The sequence below is a fragment of the Phascolarctos cinereus genome, unplaced genomic scaffold (genome assembly GCF_003287225.1).
Source record: "Phascolarctos cinereus isolate Bilbo 61053 unplaced genomic scaffold, phaCin_HiC Scaffold_3;HRSCAF=262, whole genome shotgun sequence".
Classification (NCBI taxonomy): domain Eukaryota; kingdom Metazoa; phylum Chordata; class Mammalia; order Diprotodontia; family Phascolarctidae; genus Phascolarctos; species Phascolarctos cinereus.
The window spans coordinates 234,398,836-234,423,091 of NW_027555736.1; the positions used below are offsets into that span (position 1 = coordinate 234,398,836).

General features: G+C 39.1%; 1 protein-coding gene across 2 annotated transcripts in view; it reads right to left on the minus strand.

Annotated features, from left to right (window-relative positions):
- ATG14 (autophagy related 14) overlaps nucleotides 1-24,256 on the minus strand; it is a 59,945-nt gene that overhangs the window by 8,651 nt on the left and 27,038 nt on the right. For both annotated transcript variants that reach the window (XM_020986432.2, XM_078151501.1), the window contains exons 2-5: nucleotides 21,073-21,135; nucleotides 19,374-19,419; nucleotides 18,545-18,626; nucleotides 4,062-4,299 (exon numbers count right to left, since the gene is read on the minus strand). In XM_020986432.2, coding sequence (XP_020842091.1) covers nucleotides 4,062-4,299; nucleotides 18,545-18,626; nucleotides 19,374-19,419; nucleotides 21,073-21,135 — 429 coding nt within the window. The remainder of the gene's footprint in view (nucleotides 1-4,061; nucleotides 4,300-18,544; nucleotides 18,627-19,373; nucleotides 19,420-21,072; nucleotides 21,136-24,256) is intronic.

Genomic DNA, 24,256 nt, shown 5'->3' on the forward strand with positions numbered 1-24,256 from the left:
CGTCTAAATCCATCACTCCTCTGCCTATATCCCACTACACAGCTCAAAGTAAAAAAAGAAGGAAGGCAGGCGAGAAAACTGGGCAAGACCTAGTAAATGAGAAGTTTTAGCTATCAGCAAGGGGGATTTGATTTCTATGCCTCTGGGTAGAATGCTTTCATTAATGATCAAGTATGCACTGGCAGAAAAGGAAAGTACATATGGGATCTACTGGGGGGAGGTAAAGTGAGATTTGGGCAAAGGAAACTATGACAGGGTAATATTTGACTGAAGGTACATTTAGGTTATATAGATCCCTGCAAGAATTAATAGAATTGAGTTGACCTTGGAGCACCCATGCCCTCGACCATCTCCTTCCATGAATTCCCACACAAAGTGTTCTACCAAATTCTTAATTACCCTGTCCTTCTGAGGTCATAACCACTGGGGGTTGGGGGGTGGGAAGGGGAGTGTGGGGAAAAGGGGTTTTGACTAAAGCTTAAAATAAAATCAAATCCAAAACACTACTTAAGTATACTGCTAAAATCAGCACATATGTAGTCTAATCAGATGAAAATTCTAAAGTAATAAATGCAGAACCAGGTTACTGCTTTGAAGATATTGCTAAACAAAATCTTTTAGGTTACTTCCCATGTCTTAACATTCAAAGATCTAGACTAGAGTTTATAGGGAAGTACTCTTTGGTGGACATTTTTGTTTCCTTCAGTTGTTTCACTTGTCTGACCCTGTTACCCCATTTGGGGTTTTCATGGCAAAGATCCCGTAGTGGTTTGCCATGAATGCAGGAATAAAGTAAGGAAGTTCAATCTTGCCCCTCATTCCCTCTCACAAAGTTCTAGAAATGTTAGCAAATGCAGTAAGGTAGGAGAACACTTCCAGATCTCGAATTTTATTGTAAAATTTTACTACCAGGCATATAGCCCAGTGGTCAATGACAAAAAGAAAGGCTCCATATGCATAGATGTTGTTTGTAGGTTGTCCTGGGAGCTTTTTAATAGCAGGCCCGTCTTTCATCTTTCTTTGTAGCACTCAGCCCTGTGCCTGCCGTGTTACTTAATAAATGGTTGCCAGGTCCCTTAAGCAGGGACTCACTAAATGGTTGCTGTACGTTTGACAACAGCATCAGAAGCTGTAGAGAGGTTAGGAAGGAAGCACATCAAGAAAAGGCCACTTCGTCAGATCTGGAGATTAAGAGATCCTTGGTAATTTTGGAGAGAGCAGCTTCAGCTGAATGATGAAGCTGGAATCCAGGTCACAGGGGATTCAGAAGAGAGCGAGAGGAGAAAAAGGGGAGGCACCAACTGTAGGTAGCTTTCTCAGGTTTAGCCAAGTAAGGGAGAAGAAATATAGGATGGCAACTACTGGTGTATGGTCAGATGGAGCGAGGGTTTTTTAAGGCATGAGGAGACACGGATGTGTCTGTAGGCAGTAGGGAATTAGCTAAGTAGGGAGGGAGAGACTAAACATGAGGGAGTGGGAATGATAAGAAGGGGCAATCTTCTGGAAAGAATTTCATGGAACAGGATCAGGAGGGCTTGCAGAGATGTTTGCCTTAGCAGTAGGGCTACTTCTTCAGGTGAGACAGGTTAAGGAAGAGATAGGAGATAATCAATAGGGAAGCAGAGACAACTGAATGACCTCAATTTTTCCGTGAAGTATGACTCTGGGTCCTTTGCTGAGAGTGCTGGGGTAAGGGATGTAGGGGGAGGCTTGAGGAAGAATGATAATTTTGGAATAGCTTTTGTGAAAAGTGAGAGATGGGATCTTCTATTGTTGTTGTTCAGTCGTTCAGTTGTGACCCTGTGGACGTAGCACGCCAATATTGTTCATGGAACTTTCTTGGCAGAGATACAGGGGTGGTTTACCATTTCCTTTTCCAGTGGATTTAGGCAAACAGAGGTTAAGTGACTTGCCCAGGGTCACACAGTCAGTGCCTGAGGCCAAATTTGAACTCAGGTCTTCCTGACTACAGGTCCAGTTCTCTATCCACAGAGCCAACTCGCTGCCTCCTATTAGGGAGGCACAGCAAAGGATTGCCCAGGAAAGATTATTATTAGCACCATAATGTTTGATAAAAGGAAGGGCACCAGCTCTTGGGATAAAGACTCATTATTTAACAAAATTTACTGGGAAAAACAGAAAGCAGACTGGCAGAAATTAGGTTTAGATCAATATCTTAAACAATATACCACAGTAAGCTCCATGTGGACACAAGACCCACATTTAAAAGGTATAAACAAATTAAGAAGCAGGAAAGGAGCTCTGTCTCATGACTATGGTTAGGGGAAGAGTCTTAGACCAAAGAACAGAGAGGATCCGAGATGATAAAAATTACTAATTCTGATTACGTAAATGTGAAGGGTTGTTGAAGAAAAGAAATGTAATTGAATTAGAAGGGAAATCACCATCTGAAGGACATAAGTCTTTGGGGCAAATTCCTCTGATAAAGAACTGACATGGGGGGCAGCTAGGTGGCGCAGTGGATAGAGCACTGGCCCTGAAGTCAGGAGGACCCGAGTTCAAATGTGCCCTTACACCAAACACTTGACACTTACTTAGCTGTGTGACCCTGGGCAAGTCACTTAACCCCAACTGCCTAAAAAAAAAAACCCCCAAAAACAAAACAACAACAAAAACTGACATGAAGCAAAGATAAAAAAGAAAAATGACAATTTTTGAAAATGCTACGGGAGGATGGGTCTACGGTACTACACTTTTGGTTGATCTGTGAATTGGTCCAACTATTGCAGAAAATAATTTGGAAGGAATCCCCAAAGTCACGAAAGTGTGTATACCTTCTCTTTAACCTCACAATGCTGCTAGGCATATACCAGATTGCTTATTGTTAAGGGCTGGGGGTGGGGTAGGAGTGGGGGAGTGACAGAGGGAGGGAGCGAGAAAATTTGGAAGTCAAAATTAAAAAATAATGAAATGTTAAACATTATCTTTACATGTAATTGGAAAAAATAAAATACTATGAAAAACCAAACCAAACCAAGTATGTGTTATCCTTTGGTTCCTTCTTGATTGCATTAGGTCATTCCTGCCTCTCCGCCCCATTAATAAGCAAATCCTAGGTGAAGGTAACTTAAATGAGCCCAAGAAGTTACCTGGAAATAGTAGGGCCAACCTTTTGTTCCACACATTACAGGAAACATATCAGATGAATGTGATTTACCATCTAAGGCAGCAGAATGCTCTTAAAAGGAAGAGAAGGGCAAAGACAATTGCTTTGGACAATTAGGAAACATAATACAAGATGAAATAAAACAAATTCTTTTGTGACTTATGCTTTCAAGTGAAGAACTGTTACCCAGAGTTGAACTCATTGAACTGGACTATAGCATTACTCTAAATACATTCCTACCTTGGCTTCTAAATAAGTAAGTCTCGTTTATCCAACAGACTTCTAATGACTTCAGAATTCTGGAACAGTCAGGACCCCAGAAATAAACCAGAGTACAGAAAAGAAGAGAGATAAGCAGAGGGAGGGAGGCTGGTAATTATGGACCCAGCAGTGAGAGCTACAAACAGCAGCAGCAGCCAGAATACAGAGACAGCAGAAGCACCAAGCAGGGCAGCAAACAATCTAGAAGACTTCAGCTAAAGGGAGAGCTTGACCTCACAAACTCAGAGCTCCTGGAGGGTAAAACTAGTATTAATTATGACGACTCCCCCCCTCCAAAGTCATCAAGAGAAAGTTAAGTGATACGCAGTATAATCTGTAACATTTATACATTCAAGAGTTATGTTGAAAAGTATCTGGAAACTCCACTTCTCAAGAGCGACCTCAATGATAAATAATGCCTGGGAAGTAAAACTTCAGTTAAAAACCTCCACTAACTGAAACAGTTCTGCCTTTGGAATCACCAGCCCTGAGTTCAATACCTGGCATTGTCATTTACTGTGTGACCGTAGGCAAGTCACCTGACCTCTGTGGGCCTCAATTTCCTCATCTGAAAAGTGCAGGGTAGCAAATTAGATATGCTCTAAGGTCCCTTCCAGCTCTAAATTTAAAATCCTATGAACAAAGGCAGAAAGGGAAGGAAGGCTTACTCTACCTTATGCCAGTTTTCACTTCTTCAATGGGAAAAATGACAGAGGTGAGTTCGAGAATATGAGAGCGCCGAAGGTTTGCCAGGTGTTCATAATGACTTCTTAGGTCATCATGCTTCTTTTCCACCAGATCTCCAAGCCTGCGGTTGTGCTTCTGGATTTTTTCCTTCTTCTCCTGGTGCCGCTGCGCTCGACAGAACAGCTTCTGATTCTTTTCCTTGGTTTTTAGGAGGCCCTCGGAATCTGACAGAGCAATGACACCCAGCAATTATTCTCCCAAAATTAAGTCAAGGATAAGATAAGCCTCCAAAAGGGTTTCAGACATCCCTTGGGGTTTGTCACCCTACTCCTCCTCTCCATCCTACTCAGGCCCTTAGTAAGAATGCAGCAGTTGGCAAGGGTCTATTTCCTCCACTGTGACTCTAGTTTGCTCTCCAATGCCTTTTCCACTGCAGACCAGAGGCCCCTATGTAGGCAACTTAAACAAGATAATTTCAAGCAAATGGGTAATTTCTATGAGTTTATAGGGTTTTGCTGAAGTAGGAATACTCAAAGTGAAGTGACTGTATCCACCTACAAACATTATCCATCAAATAAGCTACATTATATACATACATATATATGTACACACACACACACACACACACACACACACACACACACACACACAGAGACAGACAGACAGACAGATAGATAGATAGATACAGACACACAGATTTCTTATAAGTATACGTCCACCACAGCTAGGATGGTTGCAGGAGCCTCTCCTTTTCCCTTTCTTCAACAAGTAACAAGATCTACAGAAATGGTGTCAAACTTAAATAGTACAGCCAATCCCTGCAGGCTGCATATTGACTCAGAAAACCACAAATTAACACTATCTATGTTGCAATGTATGGAAGGGGGATTAAGCTCCTTGATATCACCTGCTCATTTCTATCTTCACTCTTTATCATCACACCAGACAAGAGCTGCATGAATAACCTTCACTTTCACCTTCCTCACTCCGCCCCACTTGTGGTCTCTGCACCCCTCTACGTCCTGCCATGCAGATTTGGGGAAGACCAAAAGATCTTAGATTCAGAGCTGTAAAAAATCCGAGGTTCTCAAGTCCAACCCTCTTATTTTACAGAAAGTGGAAACTGAGGCACAGGAAAGTCAGTGACTTGCCCAGGGTCACAGAGCTAGTAAGTATCTGAAGCAGGATCGAAAACCCAGGACTTGCCGATTCCAAACGTTGCACTCTATATATAAACTATCACCGCTGCCAAGAAGTTCAACCCAAGTTCAAATTCAGGACACATTTCCCAATGGAAACATTGTTACACGTGGTAATTAGGTCCTGTAATACTATGCTTCAGAAACATCATGCGTTGGAAAGGCTGTTATGACCTAGTTTGGGAACTTGTGTCTTATTCAGTCATTTATTCACCCAACAAACATTTACTGACCACCATTTCCATAAGAAAATGTGTTCTCAGGCCTAGACGAGTGACTTAGGAAAGAACTGTTGGAACACTATTGAAATACAACCTGCTGTCAGTTAAGTCTAACACGAATATTTAGGGATTTAAATAGCTGGAAGCTGAACCTCACAAGAGCCATTAGTATTACTGTCATAAGCCTTATTTTCAACGATTTATAGCAAGGATAAGAGATGATATATGGATAGCCTGAGTAGTGTACTGGCGCCCTTGAGATACTTTCAGGAGACGTTTTAAAAAAGCTGACAAAGAGGAAGGGCACAGTAATGGGGGGGGGGAAGAGGCTCACTATCTAGGTAACTATCAGAGCCCGCTCTCTCCTTTCTCTCCAAAGCAGAGCAGCTACAAAATGACTGACTTGCTGGTATTTTTATTCATCAAAAGGGAAAGGAAGGAAGACGAGGGAACCACAAACCCAGACCTCGTTGTGACCAAAAAGGAAGAGCTGGCTGCCAAAGCAGAAACAGTGGGAACCTTGGAAAGAGGTAAGCACACATCAGGATTTAGACTGTGACAGACAAAGGAAATCCCAAGCCCAGTTGGATGGGAACCCTCTATCCTGGGAAAGCAGACGGCAAAGAGTTCAGAGAAAAGATAAGGAGAACCCCTTGACCTAAATTCTGAATAGGGAAGGTCAGCCCTAAAAAGACAGGCAGATCTCTAGAATGAAATTCTGATGGAATGAACAATTCTGAAGAACAAAGGGGGGAGCTGGTCAAAGAGATGGCTACAAATACATGAGCAACATAGATTTTCTTTTTCAGGCAACTGGGGTTAAATGACATGCCCAGGGTCACATAGCTAGTAAGTGTTTGGTCTGAGGCTGGATTTGAACTCAGGCACTCCTGACTTTAGGGCCAGTGCTCTGTGCACTGAGCCACCTAGCCGCCCCACAACATAGATTTTCAAAACATAAAACAGATGATGAAAAAGGGTGGTTACTAAGAATGGACACAAAAGTATGGCACCTTTCAGTAAACATGGTGTCAGGAGCTCTAAGAGACAGAAGAACGAGCTGAGGCTTGCAAGGAAAGTGAAGGTCAGCTGAAAAGGACTTTAAAAACTATATTTAGGGGGATGGGGGCAGGGAAGAAAAACAGCTCTTTTAACAAATATGCACAATCAAGCAAAACAAATCACTGCATCATCTGTGTCCAAAGACATGTCTTATTCTACATATGGAGTCTATCATCTTTCTGTCAACAGAGAGATAGCACGCTTCATTATCAGGCCTCTGGTGTGTATAAAGTTGGTCACAGCACTGGGAAGAGTTTTCACGTTTTTCAAAGTTGTTTTTCTTTATAATGTTGTAGTCTTTATGTAAATAATTGTTCTCATTCTGCTCACTTCATTCTGCATCAGGTCATGCAGGTCTTCACAGGTTTCTCTGAAACCATTCATTTTCTCATTCCTCAGAGGTAATAATTTTCCATTCACATATCCTAATTTGTTTAGCCGTTCCTCAACAGAAGGGTGCCCTCTTAGTTTCTAGCTCTTTACTATTACAAAGGAAGTTGCTATAAATAATTTGTATATATGCATCCTGACTATGCGTATCTGTTACAAGGGCTTTGTTTTCCCCTCCAAAGGGGATCAGTAAGAGGGTGAGGCAGATAGAGAGAGAAGGGTCTGGAGGAAGTAAGGGGCTCACTGAATTTTCTATTTTTAAAATGCAGAGGAGTGAACAGAAGGAAGGCCAGAGAAAAAGAAAGACTATAAAAAAAAGCTACAGGTTGAATTTTTTATATAAGAAGAAAATTAAGAGAAACATATAAGACCAAAAACTATTTTTCAACAGATAAGTGGTCAAAGTGATGGGGTGCTTGGACCCCAATTTCTCCCTAGCCTCAGAAACACTATCCCTGACAGTTTCTCCCCAGCCCAAGGACCACTGTGCTTAGCAATTACTCATGAGTGGGCCCCAGCAAGACCCTTATCTCTTTCCCTGGTGCAGTTCCAAACAGCACCTGAGGAATTATTAGTGTGAACTGGCTTTGCACTGGGTCATAAAGACATACTACCACCCTACCTCATTATCTACATCCTGGACTCCTCATTAACTGTATTCTAGACTTGAGACATATGTATACTCCCTACATCTATCTTGTCAGACAAGACACTGCTTGGTGGCAGACTGGACAACTCTCGGTTACCCTGAACTCTATAGTTAACTTAGTGATGTAGCAGGCCTAAAACCACTCCTCCATGTGGCCTCCCCTTGTGGGCTTTTCCCAGTGAACTCTGGGTAAAACGCCTGCTCAGCAGGTACAAGAAGTGCATGTTCTTTTAAGAACTGACCACTCCTTAACCACTCCCTAATCCCACTCTGAATCACCTAGTTAGCATATTTGGCACATGTTTTATTGTATTTTATCCTATATAAACTTTAACTGTACCTCTCTAAGACTGCAGGAATCCTAGGGAATCCTTGCCCACTGAAAAGCGTAACAATGAACTTTTTGCCACCTTGACTCAAAGAATGCTTGAGTCTGTGAATTCATTCCAGACGACCCCGTCATGTACTTCAGTCTTTGAGGGGTCACAACCTCTCGAACTCTCATACTGCAACAAAAGATACGAAAAAGACAGTTCTTAAGAGAACTGCAAGCTATTAATAACTATATGAAAGGAGGCTTCAAATTTTTAACAATAAGAAAATGCAAATCAAAACAACCCTGAGGATTCACCTCACACTCCTGGAATTGGCAAAGATGATAAAAGATGGAAACAGTCAAAACTGGAGGGACTTTGAGAAGGTAGGAACACAGGTGCATTGTTAGTGGAGCTATGAATCAGTACAATCATTTGAGAAAGCAATTGAGAATTATGCAAATAAAGTGACTAAAATGACTACTAGGCTTATATCCCAAAGAGGTCACTGATAAGAAGAAAGTTCCCATATGCACCTGAATGGAATGTCCCGATGAAGACTCCTCAGTGTAATTAAGGTTTGGGGTAAGGCTGAGTGGGATAAGGGGTCCTGTGAAGACTTCTTAGAAGAATAAGTAGAAATTGTATTAGACTCAAGGCAGGCATAGCAGCCTGACAGGCCTAAGTTTTTGGTTCACTAGAAATCACCCGAGTTATGGGAGTCCAGTCCCAAATACCTCCCCCCCCCTTTTAGGCCCTTGTTATATCAGTAGTTAAAGTTTGCCAAGCCTGAAACTCCTGAAGAAGCCCCCCCTGTATTTTGTTGATGCACCTGCTGCTATATTTTGGTCATGGTGACCTGGCTATGCAGTACAGTGTCTAGCTTGACTGCACATCTTTAACTGCTTCTTTGGTATTACTTCAGCAAACTAAGAGGCTAAATACAGACATGCATACTGTTCTCTTTGTTTTGTTTTCTGTTTCTCTAGACTGTGAGCCAAAACATTGGCCAGGTGGTGGGAGGGGGGGATTTACCCATTAGGGCTATTTAATCTGGTTCTTAGCTCCTGTACTCTGTCTCCCCTCATCAGAGAATTCTGGTGGAGGGACACCCTATTCTCGAGAATAGTAAATAAATTAACTTTCTGTTTCTCCTTGAAAAACCTCTAAGCGTGTTTTTTAATTTGAGTGGCATCCCACACACACCAAACACAAATAACACAAAGCTAATGTTGCACAGGAACAAGCAGGGATGAAAAGAAGCGACGAGAAGGCACACCTATCTCACCCCCTTCCCAGAAGCAGGGTGGTGCAGTGCACAGAGCTCCATGCCAGGAAGTCCTTGAGTTCAAATGTCACTGGGCAAGTCACTGAACCCATGTGCCTTATTTCCTCATCTGTAAAATGGAGCTAACAATAGCACCTCTCTGTCAAGGTTTTTTGTGAGGATCAGATGGGATTATAATTGTAAAGTGTTTAGCCTGGCACATAGTAAGCGCTCTATAAATGTTCATTATTATTATTAAAGGCATTTTTTCAATATTTTGATCAGGTTTGGTGATTTCTTATTTATATTTTTTAAAAAAAACTTAAATGAGATGGGGAAAATTCTGATGTTGAAAAAAGAGAAAGACATTAGTAAAAGTTTATTTAAAAAAAGAAAAGGAAGCAGCGCATAATGTAAATCTGTAGCTTCATGTGCAATACCTTTTCTGTTCTACTATGTATAAGAAAATGCCCATTTAATTTAGTGTTTATTAAGTTAAGAATTTACAAAATGGGGAAAAAACATACTGGTGAAATGAGTTAAGTAAGGTCAAACAAGGAAAATACTGCCATCTGGTGTATTTTAATACCTGATGACAGAGAAAAGACAGAACGACTCAACTTTTATTATGCTTCTTTTTTTTTTTTCTACCAAGGAGAATGACCTACAGACACAGCAAATATAGTTCAACAGGAAACAGAGAGCTAAGATAAATAAGGAAATGCTAAGATACTGAGCACCAACATATTCAAGTCACCAGACCCAGATGAACTACATCTTGGGACCCTGAGCAAACCAAAGATATGACTCATAGTCAGTGAGTCGTAAAACTTTCATAAGGAACAGGAGACATGCTACCAGACACAACAAAAGGAAAGGCGGTCCTTCTTTAGGAAAGGGAAGCAGGGTAGATGAGTCCCACTACAGATTGGTATAGGCTTGACTTCAATTTCTGGCAAAATTTAGAAAAATATTCTCCCTGCTTTTGTGAGGAGGAGAAGTTTCAAAAATAACCTTAACACACATGACAAAAGCATCAGAGAGTTACAAGAGCTAGCTGAGGTCCAAGGTAATAATTACCAACCAGGGAATTAAGGAGGACTTCATGGAGGAGGGCTTCATGAAGAAGGAATCTGAGCTGGGCTTTGGCAGGGGAAGAGAGGGGAGGACATTCCAGGCGTATGAAACACCAAGTAAAACACATGCATCTGGGACAGAAGAGGGAACGTGTATGGGCCAAAGAATGGCCAGCTTTGCCTGGAGAATGTAGAAAAGAGCAGCCAGCTATAAAACATTTATCAAGGGCATGCTATGTGCCAGGCACTGCACTAAGCACTAGGGATACACAGAAAGGCAAAAGACAGTCCCTGGAGCTTATACATGCGTACAAAAACGGGAAGGCCTAGAGCTCAGAGGGGCGGGGGAAGGCTTCTCAGAGAAGGTGGGAGTTTAGCTGAGGCATGAAGAAAGCCAGGGAACGCAGGAGGCAGGGAGGAGGAGGGAGAGCACCCCAGGTATGAGGGACAGCCAGCAAAAATGCCAAGGGTGGAGAAATGAGGCGTTCACGGAACAGCAGAGAAGCCAACCAGGTAGCTGTTAAGTTCCTTAATAGGATGATTTTTGTTTTTGTCTTGGTATCTTAAAAGTCTAACACAATGGATTGCACAGGGGGTGGGAGTTTAATAAAAGTCTGTTGACTGAACATGTATACAAAATGTAGCTTGGTATCCCTAATAAAGAAAAAAGGGAAAGGAATGTAAGAATGCTTCTCAATTCTCCAGGTTATTAGAGGGAAGTGTTTCTTGGGAACAGAAGTAGCATTTCAAGGAAAACAAAGAAAAAACATCCCAAGAGGCAAAGGGTAATCCGGGCTTGGATCACAAAGCTGGAATTTGGATGAATAGGACAATGAGGAAGAAGGGAAAGGACTAAAGAACACTTTAGAGCCAACAGGCATGAGGGTAGGGGAGTAGAGGAAGGGAGAGACAATCTGAACCTTCCAGTGCTCATTAGAATTTAAGTTCCTTGAGGGTAAGTACTGCTTTACTTTAGCCTTCTTATCCTCAGCGCTTAGCTCAGTGCCTGGAACAGGGCAGGTATTTAATTAATAAATGCTTGTTGACAAATGCAACTTCATAGGTAATGCTGAGTGAGAGATCATCTAAGAAGGGTCAGAGAAAGAAAAGACAATTAGTGACAATTAGTGACTCCCTGTTGAGGGGCAATGAGGCAGCTATTTCTCAATCTGTAGAAAAGTCTGCTGTTTCCCCAGGTCACATATTCAGAAAGCTATGAGCAAATACCTTGAAATTTGTCACAACTGCCCCTTCTGCTACAGAGATTCTGTCAGAAACACTCCCATCCTCACCCTAAGGAATGGCAGATACTGATTGTACTTTACCACATTTAGTAGACAGAAGAAGGGTGGAGGAGGGGATCCCCTTCAGCAGCTATGTTTAAAACATGATGCCTTTAAAAATGCCCCCAGCCCAAGGCTGCAAAAATTCTGCCCAGAACATCCTTCCCTGTCCTTAACCCTGAAAAAAGTGTCTGATGCTCATTTAGCCCAAATGGGAAAAAGAAAGGAGAACTTGGGGAAAAACTGGGGAGGGATCTTAGCATGGATGGCTGTACTGGCCCTAAAAAGGAGTTGAAATTGTCAAGACCACCATGCTAAAGCCATCTTTCTCTTTTAACTATTAGGAGACCCCCTGTTTTCCAGAGGTAAGGCCCAGCAAGCAAGCTGTGCCCTGAGCTTGGCATAACAACAATCCTTTGTGCTCGGCCTCTGGATGAACTCTGCTACAGCAAAATCACAGAATTGTTTCACACCAGCTCCACATGGTCCCTGAAGTCAGATAAGCACCTGCAGGAACCACATTCCAGTCATGAAGCCCTGCTATGAATCAAACTTGCCTCGCTGTTGCTGTTACCCCCTCCCTGTCACGGCTACAGTCCACTGAATGTTTCTTTGTCTAGCCACTATTATATGTATCAAGGCTTGGCCTTGCTGCATTGGGCTTCCTCCTTAGAGAAGACCTTAGCACACATGTGTAGTTTCTCTCCTCCAACAGAATAAAGAAGGGTTTTTGCCTATAACCTTTATGAGCTCTTTGGTCATTTATTTTAAGGGTTTGACAAAACCTTGAAATTAAAATAAATTTTCAAGTGATGCTTTTTGTAAGTTTGTAGCAGATTTATTTCTTGAAGGGCTGAAACCCATCTGAGGTTAGTTCTGTCCTCCCAGAGGGTGTTCAGGGCACATTCACAGGCTGATGAATGCTGTGTCCCACAATGCTTGAAGTTTGAGACAGCCTTGCATACCAAGAACAAAGGAGATACAGGATGGCCAGAAAGTGACAGATGGGGGAATATGAACAAAATGCTGAAATGCCAAAGATTTCAAGAGGAAAAACCTCAATAAAAGCCTAGAACACAAGAAGATAAATCAATTAATTCCAAACCAAAGGAAGATGAGTAGGAAATCCTCAAAGAGAATACAAAAGTCTCTTCAATATTTTAAGACAATGGAAAATGTATCAATGCCCACTGAAATACAGAATCCTATAGACTGCCAAGAGATCACGTGTCAACAACAAACTCCAGAATGGCTAAAAAATATACAGTGTGACCCAAAGGTCTTAGGAAAGTTTAATCTTTAATAATTTCAGAAGCATAAATGCTACAAACTTAGAAAAAAACATAAAGGGTTACTTAAAAATTCTAAATACTGACATTTCTTATTAAAATTCAATATATCCACTGTTTTGTGCTATACATCATTCTAGTTAATTTTCAAACTTTGCATATGTAATGCAAATCTTTTTTTAAAAATGAGGTTTTTGATGCATATACAATCATTTTTACATGAGTAGAAAAGAAGAAGCCTAACAGAGATAAGTGAGGCCTCAACCAATTCACTAGTCTCAGAAAATGTTATCCAGAAACGGCTGCATAATGAGAGGTGCCCTATCTTGTGAAAATGAAAACTTTACCATTCAAATTTCACCAAACTAAAGTGTTAAAGAAATTTAAATGAGCTTTCAAGTGCTTTATGATTTTTGAAAGTTTGTAGGATTTGTACTTCTAAAGTTATTAAAACTTAAAACTGTACTAAGACTTTTGGAATGCCCTATTTGCCTGGAGGCTTGGGAACTAGATCAAGACGATTTTAAATATGAAAATATGGAGGGAATAAAAAAACTACCTACCTACATCTGTTAAGCTGACTATCAGAGAGAGTAATAGCAGCTATACCAAAGGAAGAAGACTAGCAATAGAGAGGCTCAGTAATTCACCTAAGACAAAGTCTAAGGTGAGAGCCAGCAAAAAAGAAGTCTATGGCTTCAGATGTCTATACACAAATGAACAAAATGTGGGCAATAAACAATCAAATCTCAGCTTGAGGTAAATCTGAATTAAAGGCTATCAACTAGAGTCAAGTCCCGAAGAATGGAATAAAAGAGGGTGGGGATAAGGAGAGAATAAAGAGTAGCACTGTATATTCAAAAGATATTCTTATGAAGTTTAGGAACCAGAAGGAAATACGGTAGAGAACATTTGAATGAGGATCAGTGGAGGAATAAATAGGAACAGTCATTATTATGAAAGCATTTGACACTGCCTGAAGAGTAGAAGGAAATAGCTATTTAGTTTGGGAAATGGATCAGATCTGAAACAGATGATGAATGGAACATTTTAACTATTAGGACATGTGCTGGACCTTTCTCTCTACCAAAAACACTGCAGCTAATTAATTCTTGCCTGTATTTAACAGGGACGCTGGACCAATAAGGTAGCATAGGTTGCTGAAGCAGAAATCATAAGAACCTCGAAGGGATATCATCCCTCTATCTTGGGATTTGGAAAAAGGAGAGAAAATCTGGGAAAAGACTTATGTAAATCCTAAATTTGAGGGAAATACATTTCAAAGAAATTAAGGGAAAGGATCAATAGTATCTCATGGTGCAAAATGCCATGGAGCAAGCCAGCCAGGTGGAAAGCTCACAATTATGTCAATGCAAAGGAAATAATTCTGATGAGAATGAAAAAGGGAAGCTATCCAAAGAGATTTAGGTGAAAGTAAATAAAACAATCAGCTTGGATTTTTAAAAAGATATGTACTAAAAATGGGAACAAATGAACATAATGGGAAAACAACATAAACTGGCACAACTCTGGAGGAGTTACTTAAAGAGTGCTTATGGGGGTGAGTGATGACTCCTAAAGACAAAAAGGGTTCTTTTTTTGGATGGGGGGATGACTAATGGAGAACAATAAGAAGGAAAAGCCAATTCCTTTTGTTACTCTGTCAAGCAGAATTCTCTTTAGCCTGCAAAGGACAGAACATAAGTAGTTAGCAGGGAGTTACAAACCAAAATAAGGAAATAATGAGAGAATTTAGATGACTTTCATAAGTCCAGACAAACTACATCCAAGAGTAGCAAAAACTGGCAAGCATTATTAATGAGTTGCTATGAGGGGTATCTGAAAGATCGCAGGGAATGGGAGAGATGCCGACAGACTAGAGATGGGCAAACATCGTCTTGGTTTTTCAAAAAGGGAAGAGAGTGAACTTCAAATTCTAAAATGTATTACTGAAGGGCCAGTTTGTGAATATTTCAAAAGGAAGCTGCAATAACATAGGCAACATAGATTCATCAAGAAAAAATCCTGCCATTCTAACCTTATTTCTTTATATTTTTTTTGACAAGAATATTAAACTATGTTAGGTAAATGACTTAGTTTTCCTAGATTTCAGCTATGTTATGTGACAAAGTCTCTCAAACTTTATGGACAAGGTAGAGCTAGATGATGGTATAGTTCAGCAGATAAGCAACTGGGTAGATATGGCCAAACCCTAAAAGAAGTCAATAATAAGGAAGTATCAACTTGGAGAGAGGTCTCAGGTAGAAATCTCAGAGCTGTCTTGGCCCTGTGTTTTTTTTTTTTGCCATTTTAATCACTGATTTAAAAGAAGTCGTGAATAGCTTGGGCCTGCTAACCAAATTCTCAGGTCACCACACTAGAAAGAATTGTTAATACATCAGACTACAGAATAAGCATTCATATAACATCCTACTAGGTTAAAAAAAAATCAACTTTAAAAATATAATATGGGAAGTATAGATACTAGACAACAAATTTGTAGGTTTTACTGGAAAACAAACTTAATATGATTAACAATACAACATGATGATAAAAAAATGGAATGTCACCTTAAGCTCCATTAAGAAAGAGGTTTACAAAGGAAACCAATTATAATAGCTATAAACATTAAAAAAAGAAGTTCATGGATCTCAGGTTAAGAACCCTAGGCCTACAGTAACATATGCATAATCCACTTTAGGAAGGAGACTGATAAATGGAAGAGCATTCAGAAGAGGATAACCAGGATAGGGAGAGGCCTGTGGCCCACGCCATATGAGGACTAATGAAGGAGCTGGGGACATTTATCCTAAAGAAAAGAAGATCTGGACATGGAAATGATAGTTATTCTTAAGGATCTGAATCAATGTCAAGAGACAAAAAGATTAGATTTGTTCTGCTTGGCACCAGAAAAGCTGAACTAAGAACAAAATGAGAAGTTTAGAGGCAGATTTAGGCTCAATACAAGGGAAAACCTTTTTAACAAAGAGAGCTCCCCCAAAGTTTAATGGACTACGTCAGAAGGTGGGGTCTTCAAGCAAAGGCTGGATGACCATGTATCTGGGATGCTGGAGAGGTGATTTCTATTCATGTACAGATCAGGCTGGATGGCCTCTGAGGTGACTTCTATCTCAAATCAGATTCTGTGAACTCTTACAACAATTTTTAAAAATTCAATTTTATTTTATTTTCAGTTCCAAATTCTCACTTTCCTTCTTCCCCTGCTCTACTCACTGAGAAGGCAAAAAAAACCCAAAACCCATTAAAAGAAAAAAATATATATATATATACACACAGTCATGCAAAACAAATTCCTGCATTAACCCCCCCAAAAAAAGAAAGAAAAAGAAAGGAAGAGAACAAAGGAAGAGAAGAAAACAAGCTTCAATCTGCACTGAACGTATCAGCTCTCCATATGGAGACATGTTTCATCCTGCATACTTCGGAATTGTGACAGATCTGTGATAGCACACCTATCACAGACAGGTGGCACAGTATATAGAGTGTCAGGCCAGGAGTCAGGAAGACTCATCTTCCTGAGTTCAAATCTGGCCTCAGACATTTTACTAGCTGTATGACCCTGGACAAGTTGCTTTACCTTGTTTGCCTCAGTTTCCTCACCTGTAAAATGAACTGAAGAAGGCAATGGCAAACCACTCCAGTATCTTTGCCAAGAAAACCCCAAATGGAGTCACAAAGAGTCAGACACGACAACTGAACAACAAAAAGACGCATCTCTCACTGCTGCAGATCAGCAGCTTCTTTAACTTAAAGTTTTAGAGTTTCCTTAAGTGCTGGCAAATTAATGGTCACACAGTTGATAAGAATCGGAAGCAGGACTTTGTATTCCTCAAGCTATCTAGTAAACTCCTTGTACCTGAAGATTTACAAAATACACACTGAATGAAAATCACTTCTCCTATTCAAGATCTCTGAACTCTCATTTTTAGTTCAATTTAGATTTCTGATTGTCTTGCACACAGTAAGAACTTAATAAAAGTTGTTTCAACTGAATTACTTTTTATACTTCTGTCTGGGTTTGTCAACAACATTCTTACTCAAGTTAGGTCTCTCCAAATGTTGTGATTTTCCGTTCTTATTTTACTCTTTTGCTTTTTAGGCTATTTAATTTATTTTTATGATCTTAACTTTGCCCAATTCCTTAATTCACTATCCCTACTCATCTTTCTGATAACTACTTTGATTTCTTATTATAATTTAAAATTTAACCCAGTGGCCATGCTAATATCATAAGAACTACCTTCCCAACTCTGATTATGCACACTTAGAGCCTTAAAGACTTTATATTCTTTCTTCTTTTTCTGCATGCTAATGGTTACCCAATCTTCATGCTGTCTTTTTCTTTTTCTCCACAATACCAACTGGTAAATATCTTTGATCTATCCAAAACTCAGAGAAGTAGATAAAGAGCCAATCTCAGTTATGAAGATCTGGGCAAGTCACTTAATTTTGGTGCTGCAGGCAACTTTCTAAGAACTAAGTTGCAGAACATGTGCCATTTTGCATGATGAAGGGAGTTTCTACAACTGGAAGTTCTCCCCATCCCATTGGCCACACAATGACTGTAATTTTAATTAGCTTCTTTTCTTATATGCACAATCTATAAAGATAGGCCTCATGAAACCTTAACTTGTAAGCTTCTAAGAGAATCAAGACTCCACTATATTAACATTCTACAGAAGCCTAACAAACTGTGGATCATCAGCAAATATCAAGAGATAAAGGAACAATGTCAAACAAATTGATGCCCATGAAGTACAGATGTAAAACTGAGGTGGATCACATTGTGGTGACAGGATTGCCATGCATGGTACTCTTTTAAGACCCTTGAAATTACCCTCTAAACCCTGAATTGTGACAGAACAATCCTCCTTTATAAAAATATTTCATAGAACCACAGAATTGGGAGGTACTTGAGAGATTATCTATCAATTCGTACCTGAAAGAAATTTTGTTTATGACCTCCCTTACAAGTGGTTGTCCAAGCTTGACCTGAACGGACAATTTTTAAACCATTTCCCATGGTCAGTGGAACCATATGCTGAGTCTTAAATAACGATCTAGAAATGTCTAGAAATCCATGGAGGGAGAGGCAAAAGAGAACTGTTGCAGAACACTTTATCATCTGTCAGGAACAAGGACCATGCCTCTGTGCTGCCTGACCAGATCTGCTGCCAACTGGACAAAATGGAGGGCCTTTGATGCCAAAAGAGCAAGGAGCAAAGCCACAAAACTATTTTTAAATCCAGAAAAGCAACATATCATTAGATAATCCTCTATTTTTATGTTGTAATATTGTCACTGCTACTGTTTCCATTAAAATTTCCAGACACTTTATCAAAACAAACAAAAAGCCCAAGGAAGAAGTATATACCACTTGAATTTGTCCCTTCACATCAGGTCAATTTTAATGTAATTACTAGGATCAAAATGCTACTTCCTGTCATTTCTTAATTTTCTTTACATGTCACTTTGGAGGGATACTGTTGAGGTGATTTCTGATCTGGTATGAGCTGAACTAGATGTAGATGGCCTTTAAGGTCCTTTTCAATTCAACTCATTGGCATCATGATCACCTCTATCAAAACATCCAGACAAGCAGAACACTTTAGCAAAAAAGGAAAGAGAATATATCACTTGAATTTGTCTCCTAATAGCAAGTCAATTTCGATGTAATTATCTGGGTCAAAATCCTTACTTCTTGTCATTTCTTCATTTCCTTTACATATTGTTTGTTTCAGCTGTTCAATTCTCAGCTTACAGGACATTATTTTCCATCTCTGAAAAAATAACACACGATAAATATTTGAGAAGTTCAAGTTTTATGATGAATAAATGTCATATGACCAAAAATCTCTTTAATTTGGAAATGCTTCTTCTTACACAAGATTAAATATAACTTCCCCAAAATGAAGTAAAGTACACTCCCCAAAATGGAACAATTCTTAGCTGGTTGGAGTGTTTCTGGGAAGTGTTAAAATCTCCCAGCTACTCTATCAGATATTCTATTAAATCCAAATAAGCTTTACTACAGCTGAGCTGCCACCCTCTAACTCAAAAAGCTCCACATTCTTATAGACATGGACAATTAGAGATTCATTAAAAACAATTTTGGTTACAAGTAGTTACAGCAAAAAAGGTCCAGCAATGTAACATTAATACCTCCAAGTCTCTCTGTTAAAGACAGAAAGACACTTTCTCTTAAAAATATTTTAAAATAACCCAGAATAAATAAAAGCTTAGGAGGAAAATTTGTGATAAACTATATTCAAGAAGCAATGTTTTGAAGTTTTTGTTTATGTTTTCCTTTTTACTAAATATTTAAATATATAAGAAAATCATTCAGTGATAAACACAGGTGACACCCTTGTAGAAAAATTGAGTATTTGGGCTCCAACTTGATTTTAAAAAAGAAAAAAGCCTTGAAATAGGAAATCTTACATTTAAGGAATCATAAAAAATAAACAATAAGATTTTTTAAAATCATATTAAAATAAAATTTTTGTTAAAAAATTTCCATAACTCACCAACTGATCTGTTATCCACTTTCCTTCCATAATGGCCTTAAGCACACTATAAAGGAGAAAAACAAATATTAAAGTCAATTATAAAACAATATTTCACCAGTAGGAAGTAGATTTTTCTGAAAGAATAACTTTTTTTGTACATGGCTAATTTTCCCCCCAGTGGAGCCTAGAACATTAGAGATTCATGTAAATAAGACCTTCCTCTCCCAGCTCACTGCCCTCTGAAGATCCTTTGCAATCCCCAGCTCTCATCTCTCTCACTTGTCCCCCTTTTCTCCAACTTGTTAAAAGACTATAACCTTTTATGTAACCTTCTTCCCATTAATTTACTGAACAGTTTTGGTATGTAAGGCATTGTGTCAAGTTCTCAGGGAGAGGTTCTAAATAAGTTTAAGGGATCACAATCGTCTTCAAGGAGATTACAATCTAGTTGGGAATAGAAGGCATAAACAAAGCTAATCAGTTAACAAGTATTATGTAAGTGTCGTAACAATATAAATGATACTTCAGTAAATTGGCCAATCTTTAAACTGGCATAAGAGATAAAAAAACAAAACAAAACGTATCATTGCTCAAAACATTTCTGGAACTCCTTTTTTGGAATGCCCTTGAGCACGCCTTTAGCAAATATAATCTCTGGAATATGTAGAACAGTGGCAAACTGCTGATATCTGAAGACAGATTTATTTTTGGAGCCAAAAGTCATTCTAAGCCATATCTAGTGAAGAAGACAAGTGATAATGTTATATGGGATCAAAACAAGGAATGGATATAAAATTGGCTCTTCCTTATGAAGAAAATGTCAAGATCATAAATGAGCTACAATTTCCTGAAGAAATTTCCTGTTAGTGAAACGGTGTTTGAAGACAAAAAACCAACATTTTTTTGTGTCATGGATACCTTTGACAAACTGGTAGAGCCTATGGACCTCTTCTTAGAACAATGCTTTTAAATGCATAAGATAAAATTTTGTTGTTCAGTCATCTCAGTTTTGTCCAACTCTTCGTGAACCCACTTGGGGTTTTCTTGGCAAAGTTACTGGAGTGATTTGCCATTTCCTTCTCTTGCTCATTTTACAGATGAGACAACTGAGAAAATAGGGTTAAATGACTTGCCCAGGGTCACACAGCTAGTAAGCATCTGGAGCTGGATTTGAAATCAAGTCTTCCTGACTCCTGGCCTGGCGACTGATTTACTACACCACCGACTGGCCCCATAAAATAAATGTAATGGAAACCATTTATCTTGAAATACAGTTATAAAAATATTACTAAAAACAAGACTAGGACCTCAGGTTAAGAACTATTAGTAGGCTAATTTAACTGAAGACAAGGATTCATATAGGGAATTAGTCTGGAAAGACAGATTGTGATGGCTAATTTCTGATGCAGCCACCACTAGCTTTTGCTTAATTACCTCCAAATTTTTCGTTCTGAGACCAGTACACTACCATAGATATGACCTCAACATTTCCTAGCTGTCCAATCTTTCTCCAAGTATAAAGTCTTTAGAGAGTCCCATATTTGGACCCCACTCTCCAACATACACCTTTGGGAAAGTGTAGGGAGAAGAGGACTCCATATATATTATCCAGGACAATTACCACCACCACATTCAAAAGGCATGTCTGCATATCGTAACATATATAGACAAAAAACATGGTATAGGGGCAAATGGAATCTGCAAATAACTAACTTACTCTTTTCGGAATTCATCCTGTTTGCTTTTAAGATGGCTTAACCTCTCCTTCTTGTCTACAAACCTGTGAGAAACAAAAACCAAACAACTGTTCTAGCTTACATATTTTCAAAGTTTATTACATATTTTCAAAGTTTATTAAGTTAGTGAATTGTTAAGAGCTAAATTTTTTACGATATGATCCACAAGTTTATTTTAATAAGGGATTCAATAATTTCCATTCAAAAAAGATTTCTTAAGTTCATAACAATTTTAATTGAATTAGTTTCTATGGTAGGCACACCAAAATAAGAAACATAATCAGATCGAACAAAGGTTTCCATTGTATAAGTTCATGTCACATAAGTCATCCAAAAATTATTTTGCATAAATAGCTTAAGAATAGTTTGCATTTATATAGTGTTTTAAGTATAAGTGGTTGCAAAGCATTTGACATTTATTGCCTATGATCCTGATGTACCAGTCTAAAAAGACATAATGCTAAATTGAAGCCATATTTCTAAACTGAGCTCTTTTTGGGAAAAAAAAAGTCAGAGGCCAAGAACTAGTCATTGAATAGGACGTATTTAAGCTTTTCATAAAAACCAGACTTGAGGAGGAAATTTTATGGCACACACTGGACCAACATGGTTTTTCCCACGGAGACTATACCTTAAAAATTTCAAAGTACTGTACAATTACCTGTTCTATCAGTCTAGATAGTGCTTCTAAACAGCTGTCTAGTAAAAGGAACCAACAAGATTTTATATATTACTATTATCCAAATGTTAGCTTTTGGAATCAGAATGATTTCAAGGCAGAAGATGAGAGGCATCTTGAATGACCTCTCAAAGTTCATTTTAAACTCTATGATTCTATGATTCAACTTGTGGCCAACATGATATAGATCCTCAGTGGTTGAAGTCTAAAAGCACACAGTTCCCAGCTCTCCATGATCTTAAAATACAATATGCTGAAAATACTAACTATATCAAATAGGGAAAAAAGACTTAGGATATCCCAAAGGAGGCAGAATAATATAATTACCGAGTAATTATGACTGGATCCAGTTAACACCATTATGGTAATTTAAATAATTACTTGTGTAATTGTATGCAAGAAAACATAAGGAGACAACTAGCCTCTAAGCCAAGAAGACCAGGGTTCAAGTCCTACCTCTGACATAATAGCCTTCTGACCCTGGTATGTCATTTACTCTCTCTAAAAGCAACTCTCAAGACACTAAGTTGTGGGGAAGATGTTGCCTTGCACTAGTAGAGGGAGGTTTTTCACCCAGTAGTTTTCTATACTAATGAATTCACAGGTCCAATCCCTACGTAAGTTTGTATAAACTTAACCCTTTGCTAGGGCAGTGTCTGTTAGAGTGCCAAGCCCAGAGTCAGGAAGACTCGTCTGGCTGAATTCAAATCTGACCTCAGACACTTAGTAGCTGTGGGACTTAGGGCAAGTCACTTCACCCTGTTTGCCTGTTTCCTCATCTGTAAAATAAGCAGGAGAAGGAAATGGCAAACTGCTCCAGTATTTTTGCCAAGAATACCCCAAATGGCATCATGAAGAGTCAGAAATGACTGAATAACAACAACAAACCCTTTTGCTAAAAGGAACTAAGAGAAATAACATTATTTAATTATTATTATTATTATTATTATTATTTTTGCCATTTCCCCATAGCCTAGTACAGGGATATATTAAAATGCTTGATAATATGATGAAAACTTAATTTCATCCATGGAGGTGCTTCTTTCACTGGTATACAATGCACCAATCTCACCCTTCTCAGTCTGTATAACTCTTGTCCAAGTCTCTCCGTGAATCCTCCACAGTGGATGCACCTAAAGTACTTCTTGGGGTACCTTTACTATTTTAAGGCAGCTGGGTGACACAGTGCATACAATGTTGAACTTGGAATTGAGAAGATCTGAGTTCAAATCTAGCCTCAGACACTTATTAGCTGTGTGACATTGGGTAAGTCACTAAACTTTGATTTGCCTCAATTGCTTCATCTGATAAATGGAATAATAATATGCTATCACTATTAATCATTAGCCTGCTTTCAATCCATCTTTCACATAGTCATTGCCTAAAGCACAAATCTAACCAAGTCAGTCCCCCTACTCAGAAATATTCAGTGGCTCTTTAGACCTTGACATTTAAGCCTTCCAAAATCTGGCTCTAACTTACTTTTTAGGAATTACTTCACAAAGTGAGCAGAACCAGGAGAACGTTGTACACAGTAACAGTCACACTGTGCTATGAATAACTTTGACAGACTTAGCCCTTTTCAGCAATGCAAGGATCTAAGACATCTCCAAAAGTCTCATGATGGAAAATGCTAACCACATCCAAAGAAAGAACTATGGAGTTTGAATGCAGATCAAAGCATACTGTTTGCTATTTTTTTTCTTCTGTTTTTGTTTTGTTTCCTCTTTCTGGTGGTTCCTCCCATTAGTTCTAATTCTTCCTTACAATATCACTAATGTGAAAATATGTTTAATAAGAATGTAGATGGATTTTCCTAAAGTGCAGGTCCAATCATGTCACTCCTCTCTACTCAGTAAACTCCAGCAGCTTCCTGTTGCCACCAGGAGCAAATACCAAATGCTTTGTTTGGCAATCAAAGCCCTTCGTAACCTAGCGCCCTTCTACCTTTCCAGTCTAATTACATGTTACTCCCCCAATAGGTACTCTTTGATCCAGGGACACTAACATCCTGGCTGTCCCCTGAACAGGACACTTCATCTTTCAGCAGTGAGACCTTAAAAAGTGCTATATAAATATTCAACATTTAGCCCTGTGTCTGGCTCAGACTGCTTCTTGATTGAGACTAGGGCTGGATTAACCAAGTGGAAAACTGCCAGGAACAGCAAGCTTAGGGCTGACTGTCCTGACTGAGATGATTCAAAGCAGTGACTGTAGGTACAAGCATTTTATATAGCGTACAACAAGATGAATCAGCAAAAATCCCAAATCCTACATGCCATTTTAATGCTCCTGGAATGACCCCCTGGGTGTTGAGCATTGCATTCACTGTTGACTGATCTGGGATAAGTACTCAGGTACTTGCTATTCCAAAAGGTTGGTCCCTGTTTATTTGTTTTCAATGGTGAGGACACCTGAGTTGTGCAAGCACAGAAAAACAATCAGGAATGCTTGGCACAGCTGGGTACATCTGGGCACAAGAACTT